Source organism: Antechinus flavipes, chromosome 2 (genome assembly GCF_016432865.1).
Source record: "Antechinus flavipes isolate AdamAnt ecotype Samford, QLD, Australia chromosome 2, AdamAnt_v2, whole genome shotgun sequence".
Lineage (NCBI taxonomy): Eukaryota > Metazoa > Chordata > Mammalia > Dasyuromorphia > Dasyuridae > Antechinus > Antechinus flavipes.
This window is the reverse complement of record NC_067399.1, coordinates 482,061,446-482,085,213: the sequence shown is the minus strand read 5'-3', so window position 1 is coordinate 482,085,213 and position 23,768 is coordinate 482,061,446. Positions and strand designations below refer to the sequence as shown.

Below are 23,768 nucleotides of genomic sequence, written 5' to 3'. Positions count from 1 at the left end.
TTCAACCCCTCCTCTTCTTCCCTCCTCCACCTCTCGCGTCTCCTTCTCCTCAGCCGCCGCCGCTGCTGCCGCTCGAGGGCCCGGGTTCGCCGCCGCTTTCTGCAGTCTCCCGCCCTCTGCCCCGCGATGGCGAACGTGGCCGATACAAAGCTCTACGACATCCTCGGGGTTCCTCCAGGCGCCAGCGAGAACGAGCTGAAGAAGGTAGCGGCATGCGCGGGCGGTGCGGCGCGGAGCCGGCTGGCGGGCGACCGGCCGGCCGGCCGACCGGCGCGGGGTCGGGACTCGGGCTCAGACGCGGGGCAGGCTTAGAGCTGGGCAGCCCCCAGCGGGGCGAGGGGCCAGAGGCGGGAGGAGTTGTACGGCGTACGGGGTTTGAGGCCGCACCGGGGCCTGCCGGGGAAAGCGGAGCAGGCCTGGCTGGGGCCCACATGCGGCGCCCGGGCCTCGGCCTCCAGGCGGCTCCCTTCCTCCTTCGGCTTCCTGCTGCCGCCGCACCGGTAGCTCCCCCACCCCCACCCCCCCGATCCTACTCATCCTGCTGACCTTGGGAGCAGCGATGCCGGGCGGAAATGGAGGCCGGTGCTCCCTGGGGAAACGTCCTGGGGCCTCCTACTCGCTTTTTCATGCTGTACCTTCCCCTAAACAAGGAAAACCCTCGAGGCCCAGGCGCAGAAACCTCCGCCCTGTGGCCGGCCCCAAAAACCGCCCCACCTCCCTGGCATCCCGGTGCCGAGGTCACCACCCCTGGAAGAACAGGTTGAACCAAGGCACGGGGGTGCATCCTCAGCCCGGCTTTTACCCTTTTCTTAGTAAAGCAGCCACAGATAAAAGGGATGTGTACATTGGGACGAGAGAGAAGGTTAGTTGAGAAGAATCTTTACACTATGTCATCAGTGGCTGAAGCCCTTTGCCCTCCTTCGGGCCCACTCCTGATTGTCCTATGGGCTGGTGCTAGGAAAAAGGTCCCGGCATTATCCGGCCCCGAGCTCCTATTAGCATTGGAGCAGCTGTGAATGTGAGAACTGTTTTCGTGGATGCTGTTGCTACTTCATAACATGCCTCATCAGCATGGGTGACTAACCTGGGGCGTAGCACATGGACACGTTGGGCTGCATTGTTGTGAAGCCTGGTCAAAGTGTTAGTTCTACTAGTATGAAGCTTGTGCTTGGTCTGAAGTAAACACTTGAGAGCCCTCCCTAAAAAAAAAAAAAAGAAAGAAATGGAAGACCTCTATTTGTTGTAGTGCTTCGGTCTTTCACCTGTCAATTTCAGAATTCTTAAGATATTTAATTAATCTTCACAGCATTCTTTAGACGTAATATCAAAATTTGTGAACTAGCTGAAAAGGAATTATCCTAAGCAGTGAGGCTGAGGACTTCTGGGAGTAAAATCTCTGAAAATGGGCTTCCTGTCACCTTACCGGAAGTGATTTACTATTATATAATTCATTTCTCTGCGTGAAGACTTTAGTAAAATTGGTGTTTAATCTAATAGTTTAGCGTGTGTTTCCAATTCAGTCAAGCCAAAGAGCACAGTATGACTTAATTACCCACAGTATTCCTGTAAGAAAACAAGTTATAAGCCTATTTAGTAGTTTTGTTTTTTCCTGTTCCTGGTTGGGTAGTTGGCCTGTGATTTGGACATGGACTAAAGTCTTTTTACCATCCGCTCTGAATATTCATTAATTCCTAGCACATATGTAAATGATTGAAAACTTTTTGCTCGATTCTTTTCAATAAAACACTCAAGAATAAGTGAGGGGATGAAACAATGTTCCACTGTATATTTTTCTTACTATTATTTGTATCTCATTTTTTAACTCTGCAGCAATAATTGTAACTGGGATGTTTTGGCTACATAACCAAATTATATTGAAACTGAAATTATTAAAGTATCCTGGTAGAAAGGAGCTACATAAATTTAGGATATAAGCTTGATAGATTTTTTTTTTTACTTTAAATTCTTATTCAAAAAAGTGTATAGTCTTTTAAGCTAGTCATGTGAATAACTTTGTTGTCCTTTCTTAAAGGCTTATAGAAAGTTGGCCAAGGAATACCACCCTGATAAGAATCCAAATGCCGGGGACAAAGTAAGTTTTTAGATATTTGAAATTTTGTCTTTTACAAGGTATTTAGTGTTTATGTTTTATAATGAATTTTGGAGACTACTATGTACAAAATTTTTGGATTTCTCCCCTAAATCATCTTCATAAAGTAAATCCCTGCTCTTAGAGCATTTGCAGTCTTTATGGGGAAATACACATATACAAATAACTAGTATAAAATAATGCATAAGTATATGAAAATTGCAAGGAAAGTATCTTATTAGTTCTGAATTGGGGTGAAGGTAATTGCTGAAGGGAAGGAATTATGGAAGTCTTACTTAAGGACTTGATATTTGCTTTGGACATTAAAGGGTTGGTTTGTAAATCAGTGGTGGGGAAAGACAATTCCTAAAATGAGAAACAGCACAAGCAAAAGTACAGAAAGAGACATCTTGGGGTGATGGAAAGATTTATATGTTGTGACCTTGAGTGAGTCACTTGAGTTTTCTGGGCTTAGTTTCCTCATTATTAGATTATATGATTGAACATTATTTCTAGTTCCCTATTTGATAAATTTAGATTAACAATATTTGGATATACTGCAGCAGGTTTTTAATTAGCTTGATTGCTATACCCACTTGTCAGTGTGTGTGGCTAGACAGTAATATAAACAGATTTTAATGTTAGCCTAACCAAAATATAATCAAGAGGGTTATTTGCTGCAGTGGGAAAATAGAAAGCAAAGAAAAAATATTTTTAGCATTAATCCTTAATAATGAATAATAGAGAATTAATTGTGACTTTTTTGTTCCTCTGAAAAAGAAATCTTATAAATCAGAGAGCCCTGAAAAAGTTAGAAGATCCACCTTCTAGCCCTATCTCTATCTAGTCAACCAAATAGAGGAACTCTTGAGCTCTCTTCCAGCACTAAAATTGATTTTTAAAATTTTCTTTTGTAGTTCAAAGAAATCAGTTTCGCATATGAAGTTTTATCAAACCCTGAGAAACGGGAGCTCTATGATCGGTATGGAGAGCAAGGCCTTCGAGAAGGTAGTGGTGGAGGCAGTGGCATGGATGACATTTTTTCTCACATTTTTGGTGGAGGATTGTTCAGTTTTATGGGTAATCAAAATAGAAGTCGAAATGGTAGAAGAAGAGGTGAGGACATGATGCATCCACTCAAGTGAGTATTTTTTTGTAATTGAATTGTTATAGTTAATGTACTTATTGAGAATTAAAATTAAGTTTTAGAATTACCAATATTTTGTATGCCTGTAGCATTTGCTTGTTTTAGGAAGAGGCAGCAGGGGATAGAGAACTCAACCTCAGGGAGAAGAATGCTTAGGTTCAAGTCCATTGGCACACATTTTCTGGGTTGAAGCCTAGACAGTTCAAGATTTTGAGTAATGAAGGTGCCAAGTGGCATGGTGTGTATCAGAAAAACTGTGTTTGTGCCCTTCCATGAAACTAGTTTTATTATACAAGTTACATGGTTGTACTTTAGTTCTGATTTTGGCCTGTTTTAATTTCACTTTTTTGGAAGGTGCTTTTGTGAAGTGCTTCTGAGGCTGATATGACCAAAATCTTCAAAGCTGTTCTATTTTGAAGTAATTAAATGTTTGTGTTAACTCTAGTTAGATAGAACCCATCAAATTCATATAAAGTGGTAGATTTGTTTACAAGTAAAGTCAGATTGATTCCTTAGCATAAGACCCTATATTTCTGTTGGAGTAATTTGGCTTTTAGCCTATACTAACCTGCCAGCATATGATCAGTCTCTGACCTTGATTTTGTACTTGGAACCTAGAAGTCCTCTAAGATTTGAAAATGGCTGTTTCACATTATGTAACATAGAAAGTTTTTTTTTTCCCTATTAAATGTTATATGGATTAACAGTAACTGAAGAATTCCTTAGTTTCAGAAAATTAAGTACTCTATTAGTATTTCTAGCTACCTAGCTTTCACATTTGAGTAAAAAATGAAATTAATATGAACTTAATTAATTTTTTGCCTTTTATATTCAGTACTACTGGGATTTAAAGAATGTATTTTCCCTTAATCTCTGAGAAAACTTTATGAAAATTTTATGTTCTATTCCAGGGAGGTATGAATTTAGTTCATCATATTTTTATATCTGTACAGCATCCAAGTTTGAGACTAGAATGTCTTTGTATTATCTTTAGTATTGCTTTATTTAGTTGTGATATTAAGGTAATGGGGAGGACTGTGAGATTTGGGGGTTTTGTTTTTGTTTTTTCCAAATGACTGTAAATACTGTTATGGTTCCTTTACATTTTTTTTAGAACAAGCCTTGGGTCTGTATATTTTCAACTAGGATTTTTCTCTATTTGAAGCTCTTTTGGATCTAGAAGAACATGAATACATACAGTACATTTATTTATCTTTTAACCATTAGATTAGATAGTTTCAAATATAAAATATTGTCTGAGCTGGAAAGATGTCATTAATTGAAAATGTTACTCAATATTTTATCCAAGAATATGTCTAGGCCCCTTTACATGCGAATAGAGCATAATGATAAATTTGAATTAAACTCCTTTTTTCATTGGAGTTTGTGGTGGTGTTCCAGCCTAGTTTTTCCAAATAGTGTGACTCTAGCAGATTCTGTCAAGCTAGAAAATTTTCTAGCATGGGTTCAGATAAATCCTCCATTGTGAGCATTTGCCTATCCCATCACTAAATTAATTGCAGAGTGATTAATTTTTCAGCCTGTGTGTTTATAAATACTAGCTTGAAATTGGCTGGAAAAAGAATGCGAAACTTGAGGGTTTCTTTTGTTGAAGTTATATTTTCAAAGGTTTCTTCCATTACTTGAGTGAAAAACATTTAGTAAATCTTCACTTTTGTCAAGCACTGTGCTAATTGAAAATAAAAATTGAAGACTATCTCTGCCCTCAAGGAATTTACATTCTAATGAGCACTAGTAGACTAGGAATGATGTTTTGGTTTTTGGAAGCCACTGCAATGTGAGAAGAGTGCATTGATTCCATTCCATTGCTCCTCCCAGAAGCAATGAGAGTATTGATTTGCTTACCATTAAGAGAGCTAAGAGAGGACTGGTTGCAAATACATGTGGCAAGAAAGATGGTGAAGGTGGAAGGCATGATCTGGAGCCACGTAGATTACAGTGTACTATTTGAGTTTGTCCTCATTTAACTCACCAATTGGTATAGCTCAGACACCGGATGAGTCCATTTTGGCTCTAGTGATAGCATATTATCTGCAGTGTGTTCTGCAATAAAGAAAGTATGCCTTTTTCCTCCACTCTGCTTTTGTTGAAAAGGGTTAGAAACATTTTATTTAATCTGGAGGGTGACTAGATCCTCTATACTAAGGACTAAGAACACTCATTAGGCTTCCCCCACCCTCTCTACCTCTGCTCTAACCCATAGTAGAATTTTGTTCCTGTCAAGTCTTATCAGTGCATTTAGAAGAACAAAAACCAGAAAGCTTGGCTTTATATTCCAATGTATGAGAAGTCCTACTTAGCCTGTTCCACCTATAAGAAACTCTGCTTCATAGCACAGCCACAACAATAAAACATCAGTTGGATTGATTTTTAAAAGGATTGCTTAGTAATTCTCTATTGTAAAAGTGTTGTGAAATTGGATATGGAAAAAAACATGTTAGTGCTAAATGCTGATTCAGCAATACTGAAAGTTGAACTTAATCTTATTTTTATATTTTCAGGGTGTCCTTAGAAGATCTTTATAATGGCAAGACCACCAAACTGCAGCTTAGCAAAAATGTTCTTTGTAGTGCATGCAGTGGGTAAGTGTATATTTTTATTTTGTCTTATTAGGAAGGTTTCTTTCAGTTATTTTAATAACAAAATCTTATACCATGGGTTTTCTGTTAAATTTCATTAAGAAATCTGCTTCATCTTTAGCCAAGGTGGCAAGACAGGAGCTGTTCAGAAATGTAGTGCATGTCGAGGTCGAGGTGTGCGAATAATGATAAGACAACTGGCTCCTGGGATGGTACAGCAGATGCAATCTGTGTGTTCTGATTGTAATGGAGAAGGTATGCCTACATTTCTTTTCCTTTGCTTTTTTCATCATCAGAATAAATGACTATTGCCTCTAAATTGGTTTGAGATGTTTCATCTCTAATAAGATAAATGATAAACAGTTCTGTTTTCTTCTTGAATTATACAAAACTTAGAATAATTTCTCTTTTTATTTTAAAGGTTATTTGAATGGAGTGGGTGACAGCAAATTGATTTAGTTAACATTTAGATAAGTGAAGAATTTAAAATTAGTTTTTACTTCCAAGAATTTTGATATTGATGGAGACAAAGTAACACTTTCTCAGTGTGGTTAAAATACCTAGGGTTACAGGCTGAAATATGCTTACCCACTTTCTGAAAGAGAGATGATAAACATTAGTGACTAGAGATTTTTTTTTAAACATGGCCAGGTAGAATTTGTTTTGATTGATCATGAACAGCATATTTTTAAAAATATATATCATAATTTTTTCTAGGAGAAGTAATTAATGAGAAAGATCGTTGTAAAAAATGTGAAGGAAAGAAGGTGATAAAAGAAGTGAAAATTCTTGAAGTCCATGTAGATAAAGGAATGAAACATGGACAGAGAATTACATTTACTGGAGAAGCAGACCAGGCCCCAGGAGTGGAACCAGGAGACATTGTTCTTTTGCTACAAGAGAAGGAGCATGAGGTAATTTCTTTGATTGATGTAACTAGATGTGTGACATAGAGGAAATTTATTTGTCTATGGCAGCCATATTATTTTGATTGAACCTAAAGGGAAGTTGACAAATGATTTCTATTGGAAAGTGTGGAGAGTAGTTATAGTTTGAGGTAATGGGATATTAGCACCTCAGTTTAGTTATTATTAATGGATGTCATTTAAAAATAGGTGTTTGATAAATTTATTTTTAATTGAGGGTATAGTATACAATAAATATATTTTATGTTTTCATGGACTTTTTTTTTTTAATTTAGTCATTCAAAAGTGAAACCCTAATGTCACATATCTGGTTTGAGTTGGGGTCTATTTGCTTTTTTAGATTGAGACAAACATAATGTTAGGTAGGAGGGAAGTTGCCTTTAAAGTCAATAATGGCAGGTTGTTCACAATAGAATTTTGTTTGGTGGGCTAGAGTAACCAAATCTCTAAAGTAGAAAACAAGAGGTTGTGAAAAGGTGGTAAGATGACCATTCTGGGTTTCGACATAAGAGAATGATGAAATATAACGCACTGTTAAAACTTAGCTGTATTCTTTATTTTCCTTGTTTCAAAAACAATAGAAGAAAATTGAAGGTAGCTAGATGGTGCTGTGGAGCTAGCTCCAGAATCTAGAGGATCTGAATTCAAATTTAGCTTCAAACACTTCTTAGCTATATAACCTTGCACTTAATTCCAAATTGCCTCATAAAAAAGAAAATTGAGCAGTTAGCCAAAATTGAAATATTTTCTTTAAGCTTCACCTTCTTGAGGAAACTAGAATGCTCTGAGCTAGAACATACAGCAGCACTTTATTATTATTTTTTTTAATGTAAACTTAACTGGCAAAAACAAATATCAGATAAATCAGAAGTTGATATATCTTGCCCTAAAACTTTATCCTTTAATAATTCATTTGTGAGTTAATGAATAGGCAGAGAAAAATGGTTCTGTTCTTTGGCCACTTAGGACTTTACAAGTTTTACCTTATTTGACCCTGGTTCTGATTTCATTCATTGAATGTCACTTCATCTAATTCCTTATGTGCTTCTTAGTTATTGTTCTTCATAGCTATATAATAATTCTGATATGATTTCATCATTCTCTAAATGGTTAGCTCTAGGTTTTGATCTAGTCAGAAAAAAAAATCATATTGCTGTCTCATCAACAAATTAGCATGCCTTTTTCCTCATCTTAACTAACATTTTAACCCTTTTTCTTTGAGTTTTGCCATTCTAGTAAAAAAAAAGTATCTAAAGGTTTTAATTTGCATTTCTCAGATTATCTCCTTTGCAAATTGTCTGTTTATTCTTTGACCACTAAATTTTATGTTAACTATTGTAAATGTATCTGATGTTGGCAGTTCTTTCACATCTGGCTCATGTCAGGAAGTGAGATTTGAGCTATATCTTGGAAGGAGAATAGAAACTAAGGCAGAGAGAGGTAAAGGGATAGAGCATGGGACAAGCCAGTGCAATGGCATAGAGATGGAAAATATTATGAAGACACAGCAAGTAGGCCATCACTGTAAATGCATCGAGAAATTAAAGTATAAGAAAACTGGAAGTGTGAGTTGGTAAGAAAGGATCTGATTATGAGAAACTGTAATTGGCAAATACAGAACTTTTATTTTGATCTTCTAAGTAATAGGGAGCCACTGGAGATTTGAGGATAAAGGAGTGGCATGATGAGAACTACCTGTGCTTTAACAAAATCACTTTAACAGTTGGGTGTAAAGCAGAGAGACCTATTGAAAAGGCATTTGTGATTATTCAGATGAGAAGTCATAAGGGCCTCAACTAGAGTGGACAGAGGGGGTCATAAAAGAAACATTGTGAAGATAGCATAATTTCTGGCAGTATGTTAGATGTGCAAGATTGGTTAGCCTGAGTCTAGAAAGAATAGTAATGCCTTTAATAGTCATGGAGAAATTCAAAAAAAGGGAGAGGATTTGGTTAGAAAGATCATGGGTTTTGGAAATTTTGAATTTTTGATCGAATGAAAGAACATTGAGTTAGTGATCCTACACTTGTAGCTCAAAGAGACTAGGGCTAAATAGGTAGATGAGAATCATCTGCCTTAATAACTGAGCTCAGGGGGACTGATGAAATCACCAAGTGAAATAATATAAAGAGAAAAGATGACCTGTGCTTACATAGTGTTATAGCAGAAACAAACTTGAATACCGCTAGGAATTATTTACTATTTTTTTTTAAAAATGCAGTTAGTAATTAGTTTTTTCCCCCATGCAGATGAGAAGCATGGCTTCTTTCATTTTCAGATAGTTTCTGTTGGAGGAAAATGTGACCACAAGCTGTTCCGTCTTGTCTTTCGTAACCATGGAAAAGCACATTGAATAGATGTACTATTATGAATCAACATCTCTTGCCACTCTTAAAGCACCACTATGATTCCTTATCAAATCTGTTCTCTCAAAACATCAGAAAATACATTCTACATTTAATATACATAATATATATTTAAAATGTGTTTTTTAATATTCTGCTCTTTTGTTGCATCTATTACAATAGGTATAAACAGTCAAGAGCTATCTGTGTTAGATATTTAGCTTTCCTGGATCTGTGTAGCAGGCTGTGCTTTGACCAAGAGATTCCCTTGCTGCTGCTTGAAGTTTTTTAGAAATGCTATATGCTTCCTCAGTTTACCATGCTAACAGGGTAAACTGAAATAAACTTTTTTTTTTGAAGACACATATACTAATAAAATCCAAGTTTAAGGTACTTTCCATACGTTATATACTTTTATTTGACTTAAAAGTTCAAAAGCTAAAATTTAAGCAAATAAAAGCACAAATAAAGCTCCTTACATCAGAACTCCCTTATTGTTATACAGCTATGAAATTGGTTGATACTTTTTATAGTGAGTGCCTAAACATACCAGAACCTCAAAGTGGTTTTCACATTAGCATTAATCAACCCAAACTATATTAAATTTTCTACTTAAAACCAATAGCTCTTCTAGCATGAGGGAGGAGGTTAAAAGGATATATGAAGTAAGATAGATGGTAGATTCATTGGATTGGCATTGTACTTGCTCCCTATATCTCCTTCCTAGCTTTTACATAACTCATACATACACATACAAGCCTCCCACTTATCTGTCTGGGGTAAGGGGGGAGGCAAGTGTACATTCTGTTTTGATATTGTAAAGCAAAATAATGATCCCTGAGTCTAGCACCTTTTTTATTTTATAAGGAAAAAAGTGGAGGCCCTGGAAAGAGAATTGCCATGGTTATACAGCCAGTAGCAGAGTCAGATCTCTAGAATCTGGGATTCCTTTATCCCTGTCCATTCACTACCCTATTCTCTAATTTAAATCTGTTTTCCCCAAAGTATTAGCATACAAGATAATTTTTTTTTCCTAAGCAATTTATTTTATTCTGTGCTTAAAAGCTAAAAATACAGTAAATATTGTCTTCTATTATTTTTCATATTTCACCTGTTATGAAAGGCAATTTAAAGTAGTGTACAAAGAACTGCCAGGAAGACTTGAATTCAAGTTCCACTAAGTTCAAGATGTCTTCATATTCCTAATAAAATCTTAGTACAGCTCTTCAGACTACATAAGACTTGAAGAAAAGTTGATCCAGTCTCTGTTCCTAATATTATAGACTAGACCATTTATTTCAGAAAAATGAGTATAGAGTTCCAAACCATTTTAGGAATTGGGTTTTGGGAGCTTGCTTGTAAATTGATTACTACCCATATTTTCTAAAATGAGGGCCTCTCTAAACCATCTCCAAAGGACTACTGTAATGGTTCAGTTTTGAAATAGGTTATTGGTTGGATAAGCACTGAACTTGAATCCCATCTCTGACACTTAATTCTGTGACTATGAACAAGTCATTTTGACCTTTCTCAATCTCAGTTTCCTCTTGTTTAAAATGGGCATATTATCTATTAGTATCTGCAAGGTACTTGAGGGGACTAAATAAAAATATACATGAAGTGCTCTGTAAATATTAGGAGAAATACAGCTTTTGCTATTTCAGTTTCTTGAATTGCCCTATGCTAATTAATATACACCTATCCACTTAGGGCTAGCTGTTTAGTTCAGAGATCTTATTCATTGTTCACAAGAGTTGTAAAATCAAATTTGTACAGGAATTCAGGATAAAGCAAGTGTTTTAAAATATATTGTATTAAAAATGGCCAGCATTTATATAGCACTATAGCACTTAAGGTTTGTGGAGTGCTTTACATATTTCTTTTGATCCTTTAGAGTTTTTTTTTTTAAGTAAGAGTTATTAATTAGTCTCATTTTACAGATGAGGAAAACCAGACTGAAAGAGTTTAACTGACTTGCCAGGGCTTGCCAGTAATTTGAGTTGGGTTTTCCTGATTTGAAATGTTCAATGCACTGTGCTCCCAAGCTACTTGTATATCTTGAAATTTTTTGTCAGCATAATTTTTTTTTCCTGAGGTGCAATTAGAGTTGAAGTGACTTGCCTAAGGTCACACAGCTAGGAAGTGTTAATGCAGTAATGTTCTTAATAAATGTCTCCAGATACTTGGCTATCTTGCCTTGGCTTTTTCTCTTATCTTAAGATGTGTTCAGCCAGTCCCAATCCTGTCCATTCTTTCCTTGTCTTTTCTAGCATTTGTTCATCCCTTCTTGATTTTCTTCATTACCTGGAATCTGTACCACAGTTTAGCTCTCAAAGTTGCATGCTCATATTTCATTTCAGGTCCAGTTCTAATTTCCTAACTCCCTCACAGGATTGAATTCCTTCAAGACAGGGCAGTGTGTCACACCCTTTGCTTACCTAATTCTCAGTGATTAGCTGGACAATTGGGTATTAAACAAATAGTTATTATCCAAGTCCCCAGGTTAGGGAACCTGAGGAAAAACGAAGTAAATGATAGCAAATATAGCTGCTCACTACCTTACTTCAGAGCTGTTCATTTCTGCCTTCAAGACATGAGTGAACCACTTCTTGTTAGAGCTTACTTAGGATAAATTGAGCAATGATGATCTCAATCAGTATCCTAGTATGCTTAACTAATAAAGGACCTCGAGTCCTGCTTCCTTCTATCTCTGAGGACAACAGGCACACACTAGGTTTTTCATACATTGAACTCCAAATTAACCAACTGTTAATTTTTTTTGTTTTTGTTTTTTCCAGAACATTTCCTTTATGTTTACTTGCTATCTAGGGGAGGGGATAGAGGGAAAAATTGAAATACAAGGTTTTGCAAGGGTCAGTGTTTAAAAATTATCCTTGAATGTGTTTTGAAAATATTTCAATTAAAAAAGAAAAAATAGTCCCTTTGTGTGCATGCTAGCCCTTGATTCTACAGTTAAGTTCTGTTTTTCAATCCACAGGTATTTCAGAGAGATGGAAACGATTTACATATGACACACAAGATAGGACTTGTTGAAGCACTATGTGGATTTCAGTTCACGTTTAAGCACCTAGATGCCCGTCAGATTGTGGTGAAATATCCACCTGGCAAAGTAATTGAACCAGGTATTTTGTTTTAAAGACCCAATAATTAGATGTAATCCTGGTTTTCATGTGTTAATGAAAATGTGTAGTTTCATCTTTTAAAAAACTGGGCAAAATATGTCTGGAGCATGTTAAGCTGGATAACATACTGATTTATAGTTCTCTTTTTGGGTTTTCAAATATAAAGGCTGTGTCCGTGTAGTTCGAGGAGAAGGAATGCCACAGTATCGTAATCCCTTTGAAAAAGGTGATCTTTACATAAAGTTTGATGTACAATTTCCTGAAAACAACTGGATTAGTCCAGAGAAACTTTCTGTAAGTATTTTACCAACTAATTTATGTAGTGAGCGGATATCTGTGTGATTAATGATAGTTATTTTAATTTTGGAAACTTAGTTGTTGAATTTACAATGATACCAAAATTATGAAAACCTCTTTATATATTGATATGATTTGCTTATAAAATTTCTCTATTTCTACTTATTTGATATTTTATCCGGGTAATTGCTTCATTAAGGGTCAGTAATCCCTTTCCTTTAGAAATTAAAAAGGCATTTCCATTTAGATCTTGTCCAAAGGAAGATTGAATATGTTACCTTAAGAGCCTAATAATTTTTCTTTTTCCTAAAGGAACTTGAAGACCTTCTTCCAGCTAGACCTGAAGTTCCTAGTGTGATTGGTGACACAGAAGAGGTAGATCTTCAGGAATTTGATAGTACTCGAGGCTCTGCCAGTGGTCAGAGGAGGGAGGCTTATAATGACAGCTCTGATGAGGAAAGTAGCCATCATGGACCTGGAGTACAGTGTGCCCACCAGTAAACATTGCTTTAAAAAAGAAAAGAAAAGAAGTTGCACAAGAGGAAATAACTTTCCAGTTTTGCCTGATTTGTTTTCAGCGATCTAGCTGGATTGTCTAAGCAATCCAGATGAACTGATGGACATCTATTGCTGTATGTGTAACTTTAAATTGGTTATAGTATCTACAGAGAGTGTATAATTTAAACTAACCACAAAGCTTTACATCTTCATTTTGACTGTTCTCTAGCAGAATAAAGCACTTGAAAGGAAAAGATTCCCTTTCACATGGGTTCTAAGTTTCAGTACTGGTATCCGTGCTTGATTTTTACAGTTTGTGTAGATTTTGTTTCCTATTTTAAATTCAACTCCTACATTGTAAAGTTTGTGTACAATTTGTCCTGAGGCTTTGTATTTGGCTGCACTTGCATAAGCTGCTACAAATAGAATAAAGAATTTCATAGCCTGTATCTATCATTTAGATGCATGGTCAATGGGCTTTGCACACAATGGGTTTGGAGCTGAGTGGGAACAATGGAAAACTACATTGGAAATGGTTGTGAAGTTTTGGGAGGTTTTCATTTCGTTTTGATTTGGTTTTAATTTTTTTTTTTTTACCATCTTGTGAAAGTTTCTGAACTGAGTAATAAAAATAGTTGGTGGAAATTAATCCCATGTGTCACATTTTTAGAGGGATGCACACACATTGAGAGCAGGAAAAAAATCTTGTTCTGCTTCGTAAACAGCCCTTAAAAAAAACCCATTGGTGTAAAGTTTTTGTGCTCTAAGCACCTGCCCATTTTGTAGTTACAAATGACAAAAGTTGGATTTTGGTAGAAACAGGCTTTATTGGTAATAAAAATGAGACTTTGTAGTGTGTGTCAGCCAACAAGGATATTTAAGTTATATAACCACTAAGTCTTGATCCTCCCAGCAATGCTGGCCAGGCTAATGCCTTTCTATACTCCCTTTTTATAGGGCTTCAACTAAGGTTACAGCAAATCAGTAGTAGAACCATGTCTATATAGAACCTATTACAGTGCTGTATTCATAAGTGTTAAGTAAGTTAATAATGATCTGTCTTCCACTTTCAGTTGAGTATTTGAAATTGGGGGAGCAATGATTGTTACTAGTATTTTAGAAAAGTAAGAAGGTTAAGCTGGTATAAGAGAAATCGGGTAAAACTATAACATGAAGGTGTAAAAAGTGTTTTGAAGTTATTATGTTTCTGTTCTTTCTACCCTTTGATCTTTCCTTTACTCCCAAGTAGATGTTCATTGAACACACTGATTTGAGGGGGGAAAGGTAGAAGTCAAATTATCTATTACATCATTTAATAGCTTCTGTAAATGGGATACATAGGAAAGGAGGTAAAACAAAGCCAAACTATTGAATTATGTGTTATGCCATCCATTAGCCTGGCTAACCAAGACTTTGGGTTCATTAATTCCAAGGTCTAGCAAAATCTGAAGGAGTGAGAATTTCAGGGAAATATTCCTGACAATAATCAGGGCCTATGAGACTTAAGTTATTATTACCCAACAACCTCCACTGTACCAAAAACTAAAACCAGCCTTGGCTAGAAATCAACAAAATTTTTGTATCCAAGGTTACTTCCCCACAAGCACTGAACAAAAGAAATACAGTGACTTAATATTAAAGTTTGTGGCCTTTCCAATAAAGGTTTATAAAACAGTGTTTCAGTGTAATCTTTCTTTCAGCCCCATACCCAGGAGAAGATAAAAGTAGTATGAAAGAACATCTTCAGAATTTAAGCACATGAGCTTATTTAGAAGATCTGCAATTTAATCAGGAATGAATAATAGACAGCAGCCTGCCTCCTTAGATAGTTTCCATGAATTGTTTTGGTCAGTCTTTTGAGAATCATTTCATGTTATTCCCTTAAGCATTTCAGAGAGATGTTCCAGTTAAACTGGACTAGTTTTCCCCAGATCTTGCCTTCTACAGTAATAAATGTATTCATGTTGACCAGAGCTTCTTAAACTTTTTTTGTAATTTTTAATGTGACCCAGGAGGTATATAAATCCAGCATTTCAGATGAAACGCCTAAGGAGTCACAAACCAGTTTTGAGAAGCTGAAGTTTAAACCATCTACCTCACAGTTATAGCATACTCCACTAATTTACATCTTTATTTTCCCCCAGGACCCAGTTCAGATGCTGCCTTCATTTAAATTAAGCCCTTTTTATCCAGTCCTTAGTAAAAATGATCCTCAGTTCACTTCAGGAAGCATTACTTAATAAACTTCTACAAGCCAGGGATACAAAGATGAAGTAAACCCTGCCTTCCAAGAGTTTACATACTAAAATTAAAAGTTTTATCTACATCTCCCTCAAGCTTTCCCTAGGATACTTTGCCCAGATACTCTCCTACTTTGTATAGTGTTTAATAGGTAAGAACACTGGATTTAGAATTAGAAGGCCCAAATTCAAATCTTAACTTAATCTCTATGGGGATTTGGGCACAGCAGTTACCCTTTTCTAAACCTCTCACTTTTTATGAGGGATTTAGACCAGAAGTAATGTTAAAGGATCCTTCTAGTTCTGTTTCTAAATTGTTTCCATCTTTGATTCAATGTTGTCGAAAGTTTATTCTTTACTAGTATATCATTTAAGAATATAGTATGATATTCCTGCCCTGATAAAGAGTCAGGGTAAGATTCTTCCTGATTAATGAATCAGATGACAATCATTTACAATTTAGGTAAAGGAGACAACTGATTTGTTAATACCCAATTAGACTGACTTTAGAAGAGGCATTTAATAAGCAATTAATAACAATTAATAGCAACTGACACTAGCATAGTAAGGTAAGTTTCTTGCCTTACTTTGATAATTTTCTGTAATACTGGTAAGCTTTTCAATCCCTTGATTATTCTAGGTATGAAATTTTCAAAAATGAAACTTCTCAATTGAATTTATGTATAAACCAGAGGTAGATAACAAAAGTAAATATTTCCCCATGATGAATGAGAATTAAGGAAAGTAATCTCCCTCCACTATTCCAGAAAATACTGTTTTAGCAAATTCCAATGATCAATGGTGCCATGTTTTCCATTTACTCCAATGGAAGAAAATTGCCAGTTGCCCAACTTCAACATGTAAATATAGCAAGGAATTTCTGTTAAGTTAGTAGCAAGAGATTAGAGAAGTTGCTATAGATCATTAATTTCAGAGCACCCTTAGTGGGAAAGGAGTGTCCTAAGCTTCCACTGAACATTGCACAGCGCAACCAGGTCTCATACATTGACGTGGACTATTTGCCCACTAGTTAATAAGATATTAATGTATGGAAAAGTTTCAGTGTGGGCTTGGAAAGTTTCTTTTCTGTGAACAATAAGATATACTATGGGTTGCTAGAAGGGAAGTTGGAGGAGCTGTTTTTTTATGAAAAAACTGCCTCACTAGCATTAAGGGATTGTAAAAAGATGAGACTTTACTTGAGATTTGAAACTAAGGCAGGATCAGGAGGTAAAAAATTCCAAATGTGAGGGCTGGCCAGTAAAAACTAGAGGGGGGGAGATGGTAGATTGTGTGAAAAGAGCACAAAAACCAAAGCTACTATCAGTACATGAAAAGTATGAAGTGTAAGAAGACTGGAAAAGTAGGAAAGGGCCAGATTATGAAGGATTAAAAACTAAACAGAAGATTTGATATTTAATCCTAGAGGAAACTTCTGGAGTTTATTGAGAAGAGTAACAAAGTCAGATCTAAGCTTTAGGAAGATAATTTTAATAGCTAAGTGGAAGATGATCTTTGTAAGAAGGGAAAGGGTGTGTAATGAAAGCTATTGTGAAGTTGGAATGGCAGTACTTGAGAAATGATTAGTCCTTGGTTTCTTCATCTGTAAAATGAGGGGATTGCCTTTTTAGATACCTTTCAGGTATATCCTATGACTAATTTATGATAAATGCAAATCCTCAAAACACTGAAGGTATTTTTTTTTAATAATAACACAATAAAATTGGATAGGAATGAAGTAAAAAAAATTGCCTCTAGTTCAATGCCCTCCCTTGACAATAAAAGGCATTAAGTACTGTTGGAGTTGTGAACTGATTCAATCATTCTGGAGAGTAATTTGGAACTACACCCAAAAAAGTGAAATTGCATGCCCCTTAATCCTGCAATACTACTACTAGGTCTGTATCCCAATGAGATTTTTTAAAGAGGAGGCAGGCGGCGTAAAGGATCTATTTGTATAAAAATATTTATAGCAACTCTTTTTGTGGTGGCTAAGAATTGAAAATTGAGGGGATGAGATGCCCATCAATTGAGAAATGAGTAAATAAGTTGTAGTACATGATTGTAATGGAATACTGTTGTGTTATAAGAAATGATGAGCAGAATGATTTCAGAAAAACCTGGGAAGAGCTGCATGAACTGATGCAGAGTGAAGTGAACAGAACCAGGAGAAAAGTATACATAATAATATTGGACAATGATCAATTGTGAATGACTTGACTATTCTTAGCAATACAATGATCCAAAACAATTCCAAAGGACTCATGATGAAAAATACCATCTGCCTCCAGAAAAAGAACTGATGGAATCTGAATACAGATTGAAACGGTATTTTTCATTTTCTTTCTCACTTTTTTTTTGGGGGGGGGGAGGGGGAAAGGAGGGTCAAGTTTTCTTTCACAAAGCAATTAAGATGGAAATATGGTTTACATGATCACACATGAATAACCTATGTCAGATTGTTTTCCATCTCAGAGGGAGGAGAAAAGGAGAGTAGTAGAGAATTTTGAACTCAAAATTAAAAACAAACAAAAGATATTTACTAAGCTGCTCCTATGCATGCATAGTGCTACAATGGTCAAGTTTACAGAAAGTCCATACCAGAGAGCTTACAGGAAATTAACATCAGGAATTAAAATGAAGGTAATGCATTCAGTTAGTTGAGAATAGTACTGAAAACTCAGTTCTCTGCAAGTGAATTATCTACAGCAGACTAGCAAACTAAGTGAAGCAAAGCATATTAGAAATGAAAAAAATCACAGCCAAATCCAAAAGAAAAAATTGGGGGAAAAGGAAGGGAGGGAGGGAAGGATTTAGAGAAAACGAGAACATCATCCCAAAGAATGATTATATTTTAGGAAGCTGGGGTGTAATTTTATTTATTTTTAAATATTTTACAAAAATCTTCCAGATCCTTTCCCTTTCTGCCTACAGATCCCCCCATCCCATTGAGAAGACACAGGTAAAATTATGCAAAACATTTCTATAAAAGTCACATTGCAAAAGAAAACAATTCCCTGCCCCCCCCCCAAAAAAAAAAAAACCCTCAAGACAAGTTTTCTGTTTTGTTTTGTTTTTTAAAGTATGCTTCACTCTGTATTCAGACAATCAGTTCTTTTTCTGGGTTTGGATAACATTTTCCATCTTAAGTCCTTCAGAGTAGTTATAGATCATGTATTGCTGTGAACAGCAAAGTCATTCATAGCTGATCATCCCACAACATAGTTATTACTTTATACACATGTATATATATATATATATATACATGCATTTCATTTTATATAAGCTCATGGAGGACTTTTCAGGATTTTCTGAGCATCCTGCTCATTTCTTATGGAAGAATAATATTCCATCATAATCACATACCACAATTTATTAAGCCATTCCCCAATTGATGAGTATCCCCTCAATTCTAATTCTTTGTCCTGAAAAAAGAACTACTCTAAGTATTTTTGTACATATAGATCTTTTAAAAATCTCTGTGGGGATATATGCTAAGTAATAGTATTGTTAGGTCAAAGAGTATGCATGATTTTATAGCCCTTTGGACATAGATCATATCTTTTGATCATTTATCAGTTGGAGAATGGCTTATTGATATGTGTGTGTGTGTGTGTGTGTATACATATACATATATAGAGATATAAATTTGACTCCGTTCTCTATATATTTGAGAAATGAAGCCTTGAGAGAAATTTTCTTTAAAATTTTTTTCACAATTACTATCGATAACTATTTCCTTTTCATTTATTCTATTCTCTTTCTCCTTTCACCTGTCCTTCCTCAAAAGTGTTTTGCTTCTAACCACCCCATCCTCCAATATGCCTTCTCTATTATCACCCTCTCACTATTCTTGTATCCCCTTCCCAGGGTAAGATAAATTTCTGTACCCATATTAAGTGTGTATATTACTTCCTCTCTGAGCTAATTCTGATAAGAGTAAGGTTCACTCCACCTCTATTCCCCTCCACTTTAAAAGCTTTTTTTTTTTTTTTTTTTTTTTTTTTTTTTTTGCCTCTTGTGGCAGATAATTTAGACCATTTGGGGTGTCATTGAAAATTACCTGACCCTAACCTAGATGAAAGTTGGCATGGCAAAGGCAGACCTGACAGATCATCACCTGGCTCAGACAATTCAAGGATTCCCCAGTCTTCTCTAATTCATCTCAGTTTGAAGGGGATGCAATTACCCAAAGTGTACAGTTCAAATGGGGAAGCTCTGATTTGTCATTATTAATGTCAGCTATCTAGGAACTATGTATAGTTCTCTTCCCCCCTACCGCCGCCAAAAAAAAGTACAGGCATCCAAATTCCAGGGCCACCAGTGCTATCTAGCTATCTGAGACTTAATCCCTCCAAAACAGGAAAGAGAATAAAGTAAGGAAGAGAGACCTAATGTCAAAAAGAGGTTTTATAATCCTAGGATTGCCATGTGATATTTTATAGAATCATAAACTTTAAGAGGCAAAAAAGGCCTTAAAGATTAGCTTGTCCTGAACCTACCTGACTTGTGAATCCCCTCTGCCAGATCACAGCCTCCGAGTACACAGTACATTTTTCCTTACTATATCATAAGCCCATAAAATAGGATGGTATTCTGTTCTTTAAACTACTGTTTACTATTGATGTATAATACTGAAGTTGGTAAACAGGATGTTTACTCCAAATTAGGAGCAAAAAATGAAAAATAAACACCTAAATTTGTTTAAAAAAATTTTTTTTCCAAATCTTAAATCACTGATGTATAAGCACTGATGATGTTATTTTATTACTATTATTTGGTTTACTTATTTTGCTTCTGAATAGGGGAAAGAATAAGAAGCAAAGGAATACCAAGAAATAGAGTAGTAAATTGCCAACACTCCCAACTACAATATTGTTTTGACCCCCTCATAATTCTTTTTTTTTTAATAGCTTTTAATTTACAAGTTATACACATGGGTAATTTTACAGCATTGACAATTGCCAAATCTTTTGTTCCAATTTTTCCCCTCCTTCCCCCTCCCCCCTCCCCTAGATGGCAGTATGATCAATGCATGTTAAATATATTAGAGTATAAAATACAAAATAGGTATACATGTCCAAACCATTATTTTGCTGTACAAAAAAAAATCGGACTCCAAAATATTGTTCAGTTAGCCTGTGAAGGAAATCAAAAATGTAGGCGGGCAAAAATATAGGGATTGACCCCCTCATAATTCTTAACAAAGCTCTCAATGTGAATAAGGAACTAAAATGAAATATTTGGAGAAGTTGCAATCAAGTTTTATTTTCTGATTCCTATAAGTAAAACAGAACTGGTAACCTGTAATAGCAAGCATTCCAAACCTTTTTTTCATTCCAACCTTAAATCCATGGAAATGTCCTCCCTCTTATCTAGACAAAGAGCTATTCTCGTGGACTTCTTTGGAAGACAACATTAATGACTTCATCTTGGCTTCTTTTCAAAAAGCAATGGAAAAGTTGAGATTGGGCTATGTAAAAAAAATAATAATCTCAAACTTGCTAAGAGTAACACAATTCAGGCTGAAGACAGGATAAATATTTAGCTTCAGTTCTAGAGAAGATATGCTGGACATGTGATTAAATGAGCTCATTCTTATTGCCAGAATTATTTTTTGATGCTCATATGACTTGAGGGAAAAGAATAATGAATGTTTCATATGACTTGTAATACATATGGAGGATTTTTTTTAAGTTCTAAAATGTTTATATTTTTATATTGAATTTAGTTTCACATCAAAAGAAATATGAAACCATTTTTCTTCCCCCTTCTAAATTCATAGTTCTCTCTCAATCTCACTCTGTCTCACTCTCTTTCATTGACCCTCCCATTCCATAACCTTACTGTGTAATTTAAAAGTATGGTCTGTGGCCATGAAACATGATCATAGATTAATATTAAATGACTCTGAACTCCTTAACAAGCCCTGTCCTCAAGAAAATTATATTCTAAACAAAAACTTGTTCCAAAATATGTCTTAGCACCTGTTAAGCTCTTAATCAGAATTGTGGTTTGATCTCTTCAAACAAATAATTTAAGAAACCTTTTCAGAATGGATGATTTGATCAAAATCTAGCTAGGTCTGACTTTTAAAGGGATTCTTAGTTTATCAACAGGAATATGGCTTCAGGGGACCCTTTGCTCTAAGAGCAATCCTGTTTGGGTGAATCCTGGGAAGTCACTCTGCTCTAGACACTCACCTTCAAGAGAAAGTATTAGCAGCAGTTCTTGAGATTAGGATAACTTGTACATTCAGCTTCATTTGCCAACTTCCCCATGGAAGCAAGAAATGGAGGTCAGCACAAGAAAAAGAAAGAATAAGAAATATTCCTCCAAAGATGCCCATATTTATAGCCAGTGATTCCCAGACCTTCCTAACTGAATATTACTGAATATATCCCAGGTACTCCTGAATTTACATTAACATTCACACATTACTTTAAGTTTCTTTCTCCTCAGTGAGTCCACTGCCTTCCTCAATAAGGCTTTTCTTTTCAGGGCTAAAGTATCAGGGGTACATTGCAAAAAAGTTTGTGGCAGCCCTTTTTGTAATGGCTAGAAACTGGAAACTGGGTGGATGCCCGTCATTTGGAGAATGGCTGAATAAATTATGATATGTATTGTTTGGACATGTATACATATATTGTATTTAATTTATACTTTAACATATTTAACATGTATTGGTCAACCTGCCATTTGGGGGAAGGGGTGAGGGGAAGGAAAGGAAAAGTTGGAACAAAAGGTTTTGCAATTGTCAGTGCTGAAAAATTATCCATGCATATATCTTGTAAATAAAAAGCTATAATTAAAAAATAAATTATGGTATGTGAATGCTATGGAATATTATTGTTCTATAAGAAATGACGAGCAGGATGATTTTAGAGAGGCTTGGAGAGACTTACATGAACTGATACTAAGTGAAATGAGAAAAACCAGGACATCATTATACACAGCAACAATAAGATTATATGATGATCAATTCTGATGGACGTGACTCTCTTCAACACTGAGATGATTTAGGCCAGTTCCAATGGTCTTGTGAAGAAGAGAGCCATCTATACCCAGAAAGAGGGCACTGGGAGCTGAGTGTGGACCACAACACAGCATTCTCACTCTTTCTGTTGTTTGCTTGCATTTTGTTTTCTTTCTCAGTTTTTTTTTTTTTCTTTCTTCTTGGTCTGATTTTTCTTGTTCAGCAAGATAACTGTATAAATATGTATATATATATATTGAATTTAACATATATTTTGATATTTAACATGTATTAGACTACCTGCCATCTAGGAGAGGGGATGGGGGGAAGGAGGGGAAAATTTGGAACAGAAGGCTTTGCAAGGTTCAATGTTGAAAAATTACCCATGGATATGTTTTGTAAATAAAAAGTTTTGATTTTTAAAAAGTATCAGGGTTTGATATCTAATTTGGAAGGCACTCTGTAACTAGCAATCCTCCACAGAAAGATAATAAGCAATTTAGACATAAAGAAATTTGGCCTCTCTCATTCTGGCTCTGGACAGTGAAGTACCAATATTTACCTTCAAGTTAAGGGTCAAGAGCTGCTTAGTGTCAGCTGGATCACCACAACCACATCATTTCATCTACCTGATCCCACTTTTTCTGTCAACAAACGAAGACAGTGGATCTCTGAAGTCTGGTTCAGCTCTAGATACCGTCATAAAGCTGTTCAGAGCTGTGGTCGAGAAGTTTCCCACTTTTGTGGAACAGGGACCAGATTACCTATAGCTCCTCCCAGTTCTAAATCCCATGATTCTATTTATTAGTTATGTTACTATGAGTAACAGAGCTGTCAGAAGCTACACAGTCTAATGGAAAGAATCCTGGGCTAGTAACAACAAACCTAGGTGCTAGCTAGTTCTTGCCCTGCCATTGGCTGAATGATTGGCCAAGTCTTGTTTACATCTCTGCACCTGGATGTCTTCATCCACATCATGGAGATAATGAATACTTATTCCTTCCTATCACAAAGATCAAGTGAGGAAATGAATGTGAAAAAAACTTTTTTGGAGTTTTGTTTTGGATTGCACAGACGTAGCGAACAGGGAGAAAGCTCCTTCTTGCCAGTGCGTATCAGCAACTGCTCCACAACCTAACTAGAGCCCTCTGAGAAGTTTACAGATTTGTCTAGGACCACAGAGTCAGCATATGAGAAATGGGACTCGAACCCAAGTTTTGCTGACACTAAATCCAGTCCCTTATCCACTACAGAACACTGCCTTGTCCTGAAAATATTTCATCTTTTTCAAAATATTATGCTATCACAATGAATTGTTAATAATGGGTTCTGGCTTTTTAATTGGCATAGTAGAGAGTTTGGGTCTCTTTTACTGTACTTTCTCCTTCATGTATTCTACAGATAGTACCATGGGACAGCTCTATTAGCATCAAATTACCCCCTCTTTATGCTCAGGGCTTCCCCCCAGAAGTTCATGGAATCATGTCAGCAGATAGCAGCATGAACT

The 23,768-nt window shown here is 36.0% G+C and overlaps 1 protein-coding gene across 1 annotated transcript; it reads left to right on the top strand.

The window, feature by feature from the left end:
• Nucleotides 1–28: 28 nt before the first annotated feature.
• On the top strand, nucleotides 29–14,722 carry DNAJA2 (DnaJ heat shock protein family (Hsp40) member A2). The gene is made up of 9 exons (XM_051979790.1): nucleotides 29–204; nucleotides 2,033–2,092; nucleotides 3,007–3,230; nucleotides 5,759–5,839; nucleotides 5,958–6,091; nucleotides 6,554–6,750; nucleotides 12,106–12,250; nucleotides 12,417–12,544; nucleotides 12,860–14,722. Exons 1-9 carry the CDS (start codon nucleotides 127–129, stop codon nucleotides 13,046–13,048), a joined length of 1,236 nt encoding a protein of 411 aa, XP_051835750.1. The 5' UTR covers nucleotides 29–126; the 3' UTR covers nucleotides 13,049–14,722.
• Nucleotides 14,723–23,768: the final 9,046 nt, after the last annotated feature.

Coding starts and splice junctions, on each gene's coding strand:
- DNAJA2 (XM_051979790.1), top strand. CDS start 127: ATGGCGAACGTGGCCGATACAAAGCTCTACGACATCCTCGGGGTTCCT. Junction 2,093..3,006: donor ATCCAAATGCCGGGGACAAA/GTAAGTTTTTAG, acceptor TTTCTTTTGTAG/TTCAAAGAAATCAGTTTCGC. Junction 6,751..12,105: donor TACAAGAGAAGGAGCATGAG/GTAATTTCTTTG, acceptor TTCAATCCACAG/GTATTTCAGAGAGATGGAAA.